This window comes from Homalodisca vitripennis, chromosome X (genome assembly GCF_021130785.1).
Source record: "Homalodisca vitripennis isolate AUS2020 chromosome X, UT_GWSS_2.1, whole genome shotgun sequence".
In the NCBI taxonomy this organism is placed as follows: domain Eukaryota; kingdom Metazoa; phylum Arthropoda; class Insecta; order Hemiptera; family Cicadellidae; genus Homalodisca; species Homalodisca vitripennis.
In genome coordinates, this window is record NC_060215.1 from 103,630,207 (window position 1) to 103,646,387 (window position 16,181).

General features: G+C 34.1%; 1 protein-coding gene across 2 annotated transcripts in view; it reads right to left on the bottom strand.

Annotated features, from left to right (window-relative positions):
* Positions 1–5,361: 5,361 nt before the first annotated feature.
* Positions 5,362–16,181, bottom strand: part of LOC124369766 — a 56,768-nt gene continuing 45,948 nt past the window's right edge. For both annotated transcript variants that reach the window (XR_006923081.1, XM_046827847.1), the window contains 2 exons: positions 12,469–12,573; positions 5,362–5,465 (listed from right to left, as the gene is read on the bottom strand). Coding sequence is in view for 1 of the 2 variants with exons in the window: in XM_046827847.1 (XP_046683803.1) it covers positions 5,437–5,465; positions 12,469–12,573 (134 nt within the window). In the remaining variant the exon portion in view is untranslated. The remainder of the gene's footprint in view (positions 5,466–12,468; positions 12,574–16,181) is intronic.

The following is a 16,181-nucleotide window of genomic DNA, read 5'->3' on the forward strand; positions in this document are numbered from 1 at the left end:
CAACCTGAGTTCCCTTCCTTCTGAAAACCCATGCAAATTAACAGAAACTTATCAGCTACGAACATTCATTGATTTGAAGATGGTAGAAAGTATTCTCTCTATTTAAAGGGCGGTATACAAACACTCGTACATAAGTATATTCGCCTTTGGCCCGTGGGATGTTTGTAAAATTCTGTGATAAGCCGGAGTAGGTAACTAAATTAAAAAATTGGATTTTAAGGGAGTTATTAGATCAAAGTGTATGTTTACTTAAACTTATGTGGATTTAAAAATTTATTTTACTTCCAGGACATTTTGAGTCATAACCAAAGGGGGTTAGAACATTGTATTTCGATTACCTAAAGAGTACTTGACTAAAGACAATAATCAACATCAGCAGAATCAGTTGATCAATGGGTATAATTTAACAAGGAGATTAACTGGGCATACCAGTGAGATTCTCAGAAATGTTACCGGCGGTTAAAAGAAAACAGTGTTCTTTTCTGGTGGCAGCTGTATTTGCTACGAGAATAGGTAGAAAGTAATCTTTACCAGCAGAATGAGGTTATTAGGGTTTAATGTACGCTAAAGATTATCTGATCATAACAGAAAGGTTTCCTGGGGGAGGGGGGGTTATGTAACGTGGGTTACAATAAAGGTAGTACTTTTCTAAAGTTAGTTCTATCTGTTATGAGAATAAGTAGACCAGGGGGATAGGTATTCAGAAGGGCTTTTTGATCAAATGATTATTCATTAAGTGTTAACTTAAATGGGGAATACAATTGTGTCAGAAGGTTAAATATTATTTTTTTTGGGTGTGAGTTAATTAAGAAGGGAGTTTTCCAGACAGGGATTAAGTTTATGAAATGATTAAGACGATAAGAATATTTGGTCAACCAAAGACTTACCATGCCCCTACCTACTACGGTTATATTGGAGGCAAGTCTCTCTTGACCAATGGGAATAGTTAATTATTATTTTTATACATTTGGCATGTGTGATATTCTAAAATCTCTGTCTCTAATAAACAAGTTTGGTTAAATTTTTGATTTTGAGACCGTTTTTTTTAAGAGGCACTGAGAACACGTTTGAGCTGTGAACAATGATTCCACCGCTATCAGGCTCAAATCAAAATCTTAAGGTGAAAATCAAACACGCAAGTGTTTTATGGCCTAACCATAAGAGATAGGGCAACACACCACTGGACTTTTTAGTAGTTCACTTCATTCCCCACTAACGATTTTTCGTCAATTCGACCTAATAGCAATTGTTGCCATCGGGCTTCAAAGGCCTGCATGGTGAAAGAATCAAAATTGATGAAATTTTTTTGGGGGTGTGTAAAAGTAAGATTCTAGTTTTCTGAAATTTTCCAAATTTTAAGTGTTTAGCACCTCTAGCAACAGGTTACAATTTATGTACCTAAGTGAGTGAGTTACACATGTGGTTGTATATATATGACACAGTTGTATAAGCCTTTGCCTCGTGGGGTATTGACAGACTTCTGTGATAAACTGAAGTAGGTAATAAACTGAAATCTCTGATGAGGCTTGCTAGTTTGTTATAAAGATCTTGGCGTGTACAAACGTTTTCTTGAGTTTGACAACACATTCAGCACTTGAAGTGTGCCAAATTTCAAATTTCCATCGCCCCTGGACCTGTTCAAAATCTTGATACTTTATTGAGTTATAAAATAACCAAGGAGTTAGGTAACTGGTCAGTGTTTGTATATATAATGGAATTAAACTGACCGGATTGTTGAAAGATCAAGGACAAGAAGATTACATTAACAAAGAGAATTACGTAGCTAGGTAACAGTCAGAAAATAAGTGAGTAAAGTTGACCAGAGATCTATAACCGGTGGAAAATTACGAGTAAGATGGAAGGTTAACTTAAAAAGACTAAACAAGTCAAAAAGTAAATCTATGCCTGTTGGTAGATGTTTAGAAAATTCAAGTATTTGCCGCATTGTAAAGTAACCATAACAAATATTGGCGTGATTTGCTTTAGGTTAATATTAACAAAATGGCGCCTGTTAAAAGTTTTAAAAGTCAAATAACAAAAACCAGTGTAGTAATAAAATTTTACAATTTACTAAATGTATTTTGTAATTTTTATAACAATTACAAAGGTATCCCTTTCAACAAAATCCATCCACACATAAGTGAGCACTATCACTTTTGAGGTACGCTTGCACAAGCCTGCAGCAAGAATCAGTTGATACCTCTCAACTATGATATGTCTGTGCACCTGGTGAGATAATGAGAATACCTCATCACCTAGATTACAGTATAATTTGTGGTCTGTGTCTCTAATGTTGAAATCCTGTAACACGTTCATTTTGAGCTTCTTCGTCATAGACTTTTTTCAGACCTCATCAGATGATCATGACTTCAGATTTCAGGAGGTGGCTTATACCATGTAACCACGGGAAAATTCTGAAAACAAGATTTTTAAAAATGTTTAACCTCTAAACAAATTTGAAATTTCAGAATTAAAATTATACCAGTGTAGGACTTTCTTTGAAGCTCAATAGCAGCTGATTTAAAGAACATACCTGAATGCTGATGCCAGAATAAAACACGCAATGAAATTTTCTACGTCAAAGATCCAGTTACTTTTTGTCATCTCCCTCCCCTTGCCTCCTCTCTCTCCTCCTCTCTCTCTCGGCTGTGGAAGTATTGGACACAGTTGTTGATGTCAACAAAAGCCTATTGTTCCAAAACTTCACTTGACATTGCATTGAAAAAGAGAGTCATATCATCAGCAACCTGCACGAATTTTCCATGCAGAAGCGATGATTTTATATCGTTCACGTAAAGCAGGAAAAGCACAGGACTGAGGATAGACCCTTGAGGGACTCCATATCTCAGGTCTATTGGTTTGGATGATTTATTTGATATTTGGACAACTTAGGATCTCTGACTTAGGAACGAGCTAAGCCATTAACAGGCGCATCTCGAATGTTGTGGAACTCAAGTTTGTTGAGTAGTGTACTGTGATCTACGCAGTCAAATGCTTTGGACAGGTCTAAGAACACACTCATTGTGTGGTTTCGACATTCAATCCCCTCTACAATCATAGTGACAAGACTCACAACTACGTCTGTTGTCGATTTGCCCTTTCTGAAACCAAATTGTTCACTTGAGAGCTGCTTGTATTAGTCCAAAAAGTGAAGCATTCTTATAAGAAAAAGCTTTCCAAAAATTTTGATTAGCACTGGCAAAATTGAGACAGACTGATAGTAATTAAAGTTAGGTTGTCTTTCTTAAAAATAGGAATAACTTTAGCAATTTTCAGAAGAGAGGGAAACACTCCTTTTTGGAATGAATAGTTTACTAATTGGATTAAGTGTCACACTAAATGCTTGCAGCATTTTTTTATGAGCCATGGAGACATTATATTGATGTCATTTGATTTTTTGGCTGGGAGCTGCTGAATTTCGTGAAGCTCATCCTCAACGACAGGCGCCAACACCATTGACGATATGGGGCTCTGTCTTTGCAAGGGACATACACACACACTTTAAAAAAAAGGTTAGAGATCACTATCATTTAACTGGAAACTTTAGAAGTGAAGCTCACAATATGTGTAATTTAAGTCTAAAATCTACTCAAAATATTTTGGTTTTTTACATTATGATACTCATTTGTATATAAAATAATTAGTAACACTATATGGAAATATTTATTTAATCGCAAATAATGAAAAATATATAAATTATTCTGTAGATTCTAGTTATAGATACAAATTTGAAGGCGAGAAACCAACAAAATTTATAACATTTTCATTTGTAGACACATTCACATTTGTGGATTCGTCTACAGAAAAGTTGTTTATTCAAATGTAAAGAAGAATATCATGAGTTGACTTGTATAACAAGGTACAAACACACTAAACATATACAGTTATATACAGTAAGAAATCAACAAATTGGCATTATGTTCTAGAGACGATAAAAGAATTGTCTTCGAAAATAAATTTGAAACACTTCCATATAAATATATATCATAAATCCCCAAATCCTTCACATACAGATAAAGGATTAAATTTCAAAAACAAAGAATTTAATAAAATTTCAAGAAAATACGACAAATTTATCAGGCTTAATTTAAATGGAGGAAAATTTAGTATTGTAGAGAGATATAACAGAACTCATAATGAGAAAACAAAAGTTCTTTTTGAGATTAATAAAAATTTTAATGGTGCGATAACTTTATAAAAATTGTAAAAGAATATAATAATAATGTTCATAGCGTAATCAAACTGAAGTCAAAATATGTAGATAAAGAAGCAGAAAAATAATTATCAGAAACATTTTTCAAGTATATTCCATCAGAAAATCACAAAAAAAACTAAACTTAAAATTAATGATCATGTAAGAATTGTTAATAAAACCTAAACATTTTTATATTTTGACAAAATAAAATCTAAATTTTGTTTACAAATTACTGTAGAAGATTTTAAAATGAACTTGCTGAATGGATTTTAAAATGTTTTGAGTGATAAAAAATTATAGAAAAACAGCTGCTGCAAAGGCAATGGTGATACGTTCTTTGAATATCATGGTATTGTGATCACATCCTAAAAAAGTGGCCAGACCTCGTTGGACGCTGGAAACTGCATCACGACAATGCCCCCATGTTGCCAATATTGTGGTTGTTTCTAGCCAAAAATGGAATTGACACTGTGCCACATCCACCCTACAGCCCTGACTTGGCTCCAAATGACTTTTTTCTGTATCCTCAGGCCAAAAGGAGCTCAAAGGCCGGCATTTTCCAACTGATCTTGCCGCTATTAAGACTTAACATGTGATGTTGAAGGTTCTGTCTAAGGAGAGCTTTGAACACAACTTCAAGGAGTGGCAGAGGTTGTGGAACAAGTATGTGGCTTTAAATGGCGACTACTTAGAAGGAGATACAAGTGTTAAAGTCTAAACTTTTATATTAAAGGTATTAAAAGAGTACTGTCAGTCTTTATTGAACACCCCTTGTGTATATACATATATATTACACACACACACACACACGCACACGCACGCGCACACACACACACACACACACACTTCATGCAAAAACAACAATTTTGAACTTAACTTTCCTCAGCGCTTGTTCTACATTGCTCTTCTTAACTTTTGCAAGGCTTCACAATACCTTGCTTAATGTATGGTTGTGTGTTCTAAGAAATCAACAAGAACTCCTTTCCTGTCCCAAAAAACAGTTGCCATAATCTTTCATGCCAATAGCATGAATTTCCTTAATTTTTCGGGGAGTGTGTGCCCCCACTCCATAGGCAGTAATTTGGTTTCGCAATTCAAGTGTTTTACCCAAGTCTCCTCTCCTGTAATGATTTGATCAGGATAGGATAGGTTAAAAAAACTACAAATAACAGAAAATATTCTCTGATATATTTAAAAATTATTTATATGCACAGTTTTAGCAAGAAGTAGTTTTTATGTTTTCATCTACTGCCAACCCTCCAAACATTCCCTAAAACAGACAAAACCTTTGATCACTTTATAATGCTATGATTGGTTTTAAAAACACTATGCCGTAAGTCAATATATTTATAAATGTTGTTGCATTATAAACTCTAGACCTGGTCTTTTATTAGATTTTATTAATTGCTTTGAGAAATGTTTTATTCTCATACAATACAAGTATTATGGGTTTCAGGCTTGAAATGAAGAAATTTGTAATTCAATAAGAACTTCACTTACAGGATAAAATAACAATAACTAACTAGTTTTTGTCATATACTTCTTGTAATAAAATTACAATTTTTTAGTTCTCTGGTTTCTACCACAGATATTTTTAGCAGAACTCAAAATTTGTTAATAAGAAATTATAAAACATTTTATAAAAATAAAAATATACATATTAAAACTCTGATTGGTGTAAAATGTTTGAACATTTTCTTTACACAGCTGTAAAAAAGTTCAAATGCTGTATCAACATAATGTGTAAGTATTGTGACAGTTAGGTCTAAGAAAATACCAGGTGTCCCAAAAGTCCCAACACCCCTTCTAACTTTTGAACGGAATTAAACAAACCAATATCCTTTGGGGGTAGTTATATAATGACAAATCATGATTTTTGCGCTGCATGAGAACTTAGCTCCTCAACCCAAAATGGGGGGTTGGGGGCCAAGTCAAAATTTTTAAATGCAAACCCCCATCAAATGACACTTCATTTTAAAGGTCTTTATAAAAGAAGAACAATGCCACAGACTAGAGGTCTCTATCTCAATCCAGTACGAAACAACGGCTTGTCAAATTTTTATTGAAAAGTTACACTAAAAACACTATTTTTCTTAACTTATCTGTTCAGACTTATTCTTAATACTAAGCAATGCTAAATTAAACTTAATGTTGAAATCTTACCTCAACTTTTTTCAGCTCAAAATAAATGCTCAAAATGGCCACCATTTACTTCTTGGCAAAAATAAAGACTTGATTCAAATGAATGCCTTACGTTTTCCAACATTTCTGGAGTGATAAGTCGGCAAGCGTTTTCAATCCACATCCTTAACTCATCAAGATTCTGAGGTCCAACAGGACGGCGCCCCTCCTCACTAGGATATAAACGTTAGAACATTCTTGGACCATGTGTTTCCTGAGAGATGGATAGGTCGACGGGGTGCTGTAGAGTGGCCAGCTCGCTTACCCAATCTTACTCCCCTAAACTTTTTCTTTTGGGGATTTTTGAAAATAAAAGTGTACGAGACCAAACCTCAGAACCTTTTTATATTTTTTATTCCAAGGGTTTTTAATTTCTCTAGCAGGTGGTGATGATCAAGACAGTCAAAGGCTTTGATGTAATCAAGAAATACAGTAGTGGCAGTCTTGCCTTCCTCAAGCTGATATGGAAGGAACTCCACTAAACTGATCAAAGCAGTTGTTGTAGATTTATTCTTTAGAAATCCATGTTGGTCTGTGGTTATAAGTTTATGTTGATTAAGATGATTAAAAAGTCTTTTTAGTACTAGTTTTTCAATAATTTTGGAGAATGTTAGTAGTAAGGATACAGGTTGATAATTTACTGGTTCAGTTGTAGGGTCTTTTTTGTATTTAGGATAAGCTTTAGCTACCTTTAGTGCCAATGGGAAGACTCCTGAGGGTAATGACTTGTTGGTAATGTCAACCAAGTGGTCTCTGAGCTCTTCTGCACATAGCTTGACCAGTTTGGCAGATATGTTATCATATCCTGTTGATGTCTTTGGTTGCAATGATTGAATAATGTCAGACATCTCCTTGCTGCAGGTGGATTCTAAGACAAGGATTGGAGTATCTAGGGCTTCTGGAAGAAAAAGTTTTGTTCTTTTTTGTGGATTATTTTTGTTGAGTATTTGTCTGCTACAGTAGTAAAGAAGGTATTTAAATGATCTGCAATTTCTTTTGGATTTGTTGATTCACACCCTTGAATGTTTAGTCTATTTAGTTGTTTACTCTCTTCATTTGACTTTCTTTCAGAGTTTAATACATTCCAATTTTCTTTTTCTTTTTTTTATTGTTTGATTCCATGATTCTTGGAGAGTTATTCTGTTGTCTTATCTGTCTAATATGAAGGTCGTATTCTTTTTTCAGAAGTAAAGACCTTTGTCTATGATCTTGTCTACCAGTTGTAAGATATAGGCTTTGGGCAGTCAGGAAATTTTGCTTTTTCAGAATAACTGAAGGGTTATAAAAGACTCTGTAAAGGAAACAGGATTTTTCCGGACATTTGCCATTGTTCAGTGAAACAAGAAATCAGTAACACTACGTTTCGAGATCTGCAATCTGATCTCTTCTTCAGGTAAAGGACTAACCTAATACATAATTACAAACTAGGTTAAAATAAACAAATCTTACCAAAGCGTTGTGGCACGCCTAAGTCAGGAATCACAACCTACATGTTGTTTGTCAACTTCACTAACTCTAATGCCCCATATGTGTGGCCTTCCCAAAATCCACAAACCTACCATCCCTCTCCGGCCCATCATTAGTTCCCGTGATTCACCTTGCAGGGAATTGTCTAAAGTCCTCTTGGACATCTTAACGCCATTGGTAGGAAAAACTGACTCTTTCATCAAAAATTCCAGGGATTTTGTAGAGAAGTCAAAATCCCTAAAGTTGACTGAAACTGACAAACTGGTAAGTTTTGATGTCGAAAGTCTATTTACAAATGTACCAGTTCCAGAAACTCTCGGAATTATTAAATCACGTCTCAAAGAAGACCAAACATAATAATTTGGTCATAACAAGACTAAAACATACAGACCAAACAAGAAGACAACAGACAACATAAGAAGACCAAACATAAATAATTCCTATTTCTCTTTAGGAATAGAACTAAGAGAAATAAAGGATAGAACTAAACTTCTCGTGCCAGTAATTATGGAACTGTTAGAACTATGCACTCAATGCAATTATTTTGAGTTAGAGGGTAAAATTTACCGTCAAGATGAGGGGATGGCAATGGGTTCTCCACTGTCTCTTATTTTCGCCAATATCTTTATGGAGGAATTTGAGCGAAAAGCTTTGGCTTCAGCTCAGTTCAAACCGAAGATTTGGTGGAGGTATGTGGATGATACCTTTGTTATTTTTTCTCATGGAGACATTGAATTAAATAATTTTTTGAATCACATTAATAGTATTTCTCCTTCCATCCGCATCACAATGGAAGTCGAAGTCCAAAACAAGCTTCCCTTTTTGGATGTGTGTGTATTAAGAGATAGGGATGTCCTTAAGACAACTGTTTTTTGAAAGATAACACACACAGGAAAATATTTAAATTATCAATCCAACCATCAAAAATCTGTCAAAGAAGGAGTAGCCTACTCGTTGTTTGATAGAGCAAAGAGCTTGTGCTCAGATAAAGATGGACTAAAAGAAGAATTTGAGAAAATTAAATCGGATCTCAGAAGTAATGGATACCCTCAATTAGTAATAAATAAGTGCAAACAAACCAGAAGAATCATTCCTGAGTCAGAAAAACAGAATTGAGATAAATTTGCGTTTATGTTAATCCCTTATGTGCCGGGATTATCGGAGAAAATTAGAAGAGTAGGTAGAAAGTACAACATTAGAACCGCGTTTAAAACACACAACACTCTTAGACAAAGTCTCGTAAAAACAAAACCAAAAAATGGCACACAGGATTCCAAAAACTGTGTTTACAGTATAAAATGTAGTTGCAATAGGGAATACATAGGCGAGACAAAAAGACCACTAAACGTAGGTAAGGATAAAAGAGCACAAAGAAAACATGAGAAAGGGTCTCACAGAAAAGTCAAAAATTGCACACCATTGTTGGTCCGAAGACCATCATATGCTTTGTTTGAAGGTCATTTTTGACAATGGAAGGATTGTGAAGGAAACAGGATTTTTCCGGACATTTGCCATCGTTCAGTGAAACAAGAAAACAGTAACACTACGTTTTGAGATCTGCAATCTGATCTCTTCTTCAGGTAAAGAACTAACCTAATACATAATTACAAACTAGGTTAAAATAAACAAATCTTACTAAAGCGTTGTGGCACGCCTAAGTCAGGAATCACAACCTACATGTTGTTTGTCAACTTCACTAACTCTATAAACATGCACTTAATAAAAAACTATACCAAACACTAATCATTAAAACTAAACTACGGAATACAGGTCACAAAACGTCTTCACTGTCAGTCGTAGGTGGTTAGTAGACGAGTGAAGACGTTTTGTGACCTGTATTCCGTAGTTTAGTTTTAATGATTAGTGTTTGGTATAGTTTTTTTATTAAGTGCATGTCTTTAGAGTTAGTGAAGTTGACAAACAACATGTAGGTTGTGATTCCTGACTTAGGCATGCCACAACGCTTTAGTAAGATTTGTTTATTTTAACCTAGTTTGTAATTATGTATTAGGTTAGTTCTTTACCTGAAGAAGAGATCAGCTTGCAGATCTCGAAACGTAGTGTTACTGTTTTCTTGTTTCACTGAACGATGGCAAATGTCCGGAAAAATCCTGTTTCCTTCACCATCATATGAATTGGGATGAAGCCAACATAATACATTGGGAACCACATTTCTTCAAAAGGAAATTAATTGAGGCAACATACATTAAATTGGCAGGCCAACCAATCAGTCAACCATCAGTCGAGATTAGGCCGCTTTGATTGCCAATTCTAAAAAATGAACTAAAGAGAAAACCAAAAGTATCAAACGGATTAGATATTTGTAATAAACCAATGCAGAGTCACAATATGGTTTTAAGAAGTTCATCTCGCATGAACCAATAATAACGAAAGGGCCCATTCCTTCCCCCCTTCCCTTTTATTTCCGCCATCTTGTTTTAGCCAGCCGTGACGACTACCATTGGCTGGTCCCTCTGGTCAGTCGTAGGTGGTTGGTAGACGGGTGAAGACGTATTGTGACCTGTATTCCGTAGTTAAGTTTTAATGATTAGTGTTTTGTATAGTTTTTTATTAAGTGCATGTTTATAGAGTTAGTGAAGTTGACAAACAACATGTAGGTTGTGATTCATGACTTAGGCGTGCCACAACGCTTTAGTAAGATTTGTTTATTTTAACCTAGTTTGTAATTATGTATTAGGTTAGTTCTTTACCTGAAGAAGAGATCAGATTGCAGATCTCGAAACGTAGTGTTACTGTTTTCTTGTTTCACTGAACGATGGCAAATGTCCAGAAAAATCCTGTTTCCTTCACAACCCTTCCATCGTCAAAAATAACCTTCAAACAAAGAAAAGAATCTGTTTTTGTCTTTCCTCTTTTTAAGCTTGGAAACAGGGAAAGCTTGGTCAAGTGCTTGCTGAAAGATTAAAAGGAAGTTATTGTAGGCTTTATCTGCATTTACTGTGTTGTACACTTTTGCCCAGTCCTCTTTTGTAAGTAACTTTCATTTTCAGGAGATTTCTGTGGCTCATATTTCTTTTCCTTATAGCAGTTTGGGGAAAACTTGTTGATCCTGTTGTTATTATCGAGCAAAACTGGCCTCTATGGTCGGAAATACCAGTGCTTAGCACTTCCGCGTTGATGTTATTGTCGTCAATGTTTGTACATACTGGATCATCGATTGTGAAGTAGGAGTTATTCTGGTGGGTGTTAATTCTATTCTATGTATGTTATGTGACTTAAGAGTGTTATTCATCAGAAGGTAGTCATTTCTTTGATATTATCTGACACAGTTTTAAAAACTTCACTATATTATTAGAATCTCATGAACATTATAAAAGATGCATAACAACTATCTGTAGCAAAAGGATTAACTGGTTACTAGTGCAGAAATATAAATGTGCAACATGAATTACCAATTACATATAATGTATGTATAATGAAACTTCCTGCATAACATTCTCAGCAACCAAAAGAAGTGGTTTATTAGTTTTGAATAATTATTTCATTAATATAGCAATTTGGTAGGAGAATCGGTTACTATGACACAAATAACTGTTTTCTCTTCCATACACAAATACAGAAAATTGTAACTGAAAATGATAGTGAAATATTTTTTTGTAAATGTGTGAATGTTTTTCTTCAACTTATCTAAAATTATCAATGTGCACTATAAAAATCTTTGGTTAGAGGGTTAAAAACTAAACAAAGAACTGATAACTCAATATGTAACCCACTAATTACACTACTGCTATTACATGAGAGAAAATAATTATTTTAAACTTCCAGATAGCTACTCTAACATTCTGGAAAAACAACTTTTAAACAAATTATTATCATCATTTCAGGATCATTGAAGTCAGTACCTTTATACAATTCCTTTTGTTTGTGTGGCCAATAAGTTTTCTTTTAGTTGTGCTTATAAATTTGAACAATAGAAATCAACATAAACAAAACCTAATCTGGGTTCTTACTTGGCTATAACTAAGTTTTCCCGTTAACGCATCAAAACATTGCTTACACAACTGCATTCTTGTAATATTATGTTTTAAAAGTTTCGGTTTCACATTTGCTGTTGAAGGCCACAGAGAGGCCGAATTATTTCAAGAATGCAATTTTATTGTGTATACAATGTTTCAGTGCAGTGTGAACCAGAAAACTTAGATGTAATAAACAAACCTAGTTTTCTTACTGTTTAGGCTTAAACATGGCCTGTTTCAAAACTGTCACATAACTTTTTCTGTTTACAGGTCAAAACATTGCTTACACAATGACTAGTCTGACATAAAATATAACTTATCATAAATATCATCCGTTTTAGGTACAAACTATCAAAACATTATGTGCTGCAAATTGATTATCACACAAATTTACCAAAAAGTGCACCATGAATATACGTTTCCATACAAAAATTTGTTGTACCAAGCTTTATAGACTAAACATTTATTTTTATTTTCACAGAATTAACAGAGTTGATGATAACATGTGTTAGAAGCCATAGTATTCATTTGAATAAGGTTTTATCAAAACAAAATTTTCAAAAGGCCTCAACCTGTATTGTTTCTTACACAACATTTCAAGATAGAGGTAATTTGTACGCTCAAAATATGAAATGATATATCTCTCACATTTCTGGCCAGAAAAAGCTGCTGATACTATGATTACATAGTAGCCACTCTTGTTTGGAGAACACGTCAATCTTCTGTAGGAATGCAGACCAATTTGTCGTTCACCTAAACAAAATGAAATACAACTTCATCGTATTAATAATTTTCATAAATGTACTATAGTAAACATGGCAAATGTATTTTTTGTTTTGATGACTTTAATCTTTATAATTTTAATATCCGTATTGTTTTATATACAAAGCTCTTTTTATTAGTAGCATTGACCTTATACTACATCGAATCTCATCTTTATTCTGTTTGATGAGATCCTCACATAGCCCAATAGCCCATTATGACAGGTAGAATAAGGCTTAAAAGGGAATCAGATTCTCTTTAAAAAAAAATATACCAGACCACAAAAGTGTATTTATCATCTAAACTAAAACTCAATAATTAACAAAAATTAGAAACACTTCCCTCCTGGTAATGACAAATAAACAAACTTTTTAATACAGGAATATTAACTGAATTTCTGTCGGAATAGTACCGATCCATAATGCCCCTGACAACCAGTGCAGGCTTCGGTATCGCCTTTGCCATCACCTGGCACTTGTGGAAAAAAAGAAAATCATTCTCGAGATAGTACCTAAATTCAAGCTCAGATCACTTGAGCGCTCAGTTAGTCCTACATGATCTGAGATCGGAAAAGTGGCATACCCGGGGGCCAACTAGCCTACACAAGAAACAGTAACATAATTAAAATAAAACTAAAAATATGAAATAAAAAAGAAAGAAAAATCTTCTATAAATAAAATTAATAAGGAAATAATAATGATAGTCAACTTACACAATAACTAATAAGGAAGATATAGACTACAATAGACATCACTTTTGTTACTCAAAGAAATGTAAAATTCCATGTCTAACTAACAATGACACAATATCTGAAGTTTTCATTCTAACACTCAATACACATATTGTCCATAGGTAAAATTAATAAAAAGTAATTTCATTGTTGTTAAGAAATTCAAGGAAACTCGAATAAAAATGGCTAATGGCGACGACAAACACAAAGAACACCATCAATATTTTGAAATTTACTACGGAACAAATATGACCAATCTCGAAACAGGACAAAAAGTGAATAACCAGATGTGCAAATACGATGCCTATTGGCAAACAAGAGTAAAAGTTTTTCACTCTAGAGTATAGATGAAAAACTACAATCAAACTTCACCATAGAGGTAGAAATGGTAGGTAGGTGTTGCAAAAATTAAGGTAAAGATAAAACAAAAACAAATAACTCTTAAATAATCCTCATATACAGTTGGTAGTTCTACTCTGACCTCATTGTACTTTTTCACCTGAATATTGGTATCCCAGTTATTCCCTCTACCAATGCCTATCCATCCTTAGTTTGTTATCTCCTCCATCCAGAAATCTCGATTCCCCTTGGTCCCTAGATTGATGAACTATTTGAGATACAACCTAAAATTTCAAACATATCAGTTATTGTGCAATTATGGATCGTGACTGCCTACAAATTATTTCTGGAAATGAAAACATACTATTTCAGAAAATTTATAAAAGTGGTTTGAAATAGCTAACGTGGCTAATGAAAACAAGAACCCAATATCTTTTAAGTGTGAAGATATCAGTTTTAACACTGATTTCTTGCAGCGTAACAACATGACATCTGTCATTTGGCAATATTGTGATAGGCTCTTATCTATTAATAACCTACCTAAAATAAGAACCGTAATAAATAACAGACTTTGGCAACAGGTACCACTAAAAATCTTGAACTAGATTATAACTTGGTAAGGAATTATGTTTCATTAACCTAAATAGCTAGATTATTGCATGTTCATTCAATAATAATTTAATATTTGAATATTTCTAATTTATATTCTTAAATACAACACAAAAATAAATTAAATTAACAAGACAAATAAAAACAAAATATAATTATTTTAAATTTTTATATATTCCTCGAACATTTCGATCTGTTTTTATGAAATGAAGAATTTGATAATACAATTTATTTAAATTAACATATTAATCATAGTAATGTTTAATGTATGCAATAAAAAACAAGTAACTAATTTTTTTAAGAATTTGTCAATGGCAAAAAACAGGATATTGTGTGAGATAAAAAATTGATTAAAGTTCTTGGCGGTCAAAAGAAGTTTGAGGAGTTAATGTATTATAATTCTTGTTGCGCATGATTATGATATAATATTGAAGTTGGATATTATATTGAATCCTTCGATTATAAAAATCAACTAACGATTGTTGACCGCTTAAAGTCTTCCCAACATGTTTTCATTATATATGTAAACTAATCTCAGAGGCAGCCTTCCGGGCATTCAGCCCACTGTTCTGGGCAGACAGCCTTCCGTTACGCTCTCACATTTAACATTAAAATGTAAGGTTTTGCATAGCTGTTACACTCAATTTATTTTTTGTGAGTCTTTTTAAATATTATTCTCAGTATAGCATGAGAAAACTGTGGCAATTGTAACAATAAACTTCCTAAAACCGAAGACTATGCATCGTGCTCATCCTGCAGGAGAGTCTTCCACTTTGAAAGATGCAGTGTGAAGAAACAAACTTGGACATCCATGGGCGCTAAGCAATCTACTTGGGTATGTACTATTTGCAGAAAGAATAAGAAAGATTCTACATCCCAAAATGACGATGAAGACGTACTTCCCCAAACTAACACGGATGACGATTTAGAGGTTAGTAGCCTAGGTGTACAGAGGTCTATCCTCACCAAAGTAACGGCTCTCACAGACATGAAGGGAAAACTCGACAGTATTGAGTCATCTATGAAGTTTCTTGCTGAAAAGTATGACTCATTGCTGGATGAGGTCGTCGAACTTAGAGCTGAAAATAAAGAGCTTAAAGCTGAAGTTAACGCCCTCAAGTCAAATGGTCAAGCTTCCAGAGACGCAGTTGACAAGCTAAACACCAAGGTGGCAGAACTTTCAGCTGAGATTGCCGACCTGGACCAATACGGTAGAAGGCTAAACCTTGAAATACATGGGTTGAAGGTAGATGGAAGCTCAGCACAAGGAAATCTTGCAGAGGTGCTACAAAATGTGGCCAAAGACATCAATGTGGACTACCAGCCTTCCCAGGTTCATCAGGCACATCGTCTACAACCACATAAAGACGCGGCAACCCACCCATCATCATCGTCCAATTCTACTCAAAGACTATAAGAGACCAGTGGCTGCGTAGTGGGAGAAAAGCAAGAATCAACGGAGTTTACGTCAATGAGAGTCTTTCGGGTTATCAAAGGCTGTTGCTCAAAGACGCTAAGCTAAGAGCCAGAACACTTGGCTACGCTTTTGTCTGGTTTAGAGGTGGGAGGACATTGGTGAAAAAGGGAGAAACCAGTCAAAATGTTCTGGTCATCAAGTCTAGAGATGACCTAAAATAGATAAACTAGGTTAGCCTAAAGTAAACTCAAATGAAAAACAAACGAAAAAATCTATATCACTATTGTGTGTTGTTATTGATTATTGTTATTGCTCTCTACACCTCTTTAGTTTACTGTTCCTTTTATTGGAGGCAAAGAGGGTTTGTTAATTTTTTAATAGTCTATTTAGCTTGTTATTACTTGTTGCCTCTCTACCTATTGCCAATAATGTTTAGATTTTATTGTTACATTTTAAATTGTTTATTCTTAACTCATTATTCATGCAGGAATTAAATTTAACCGA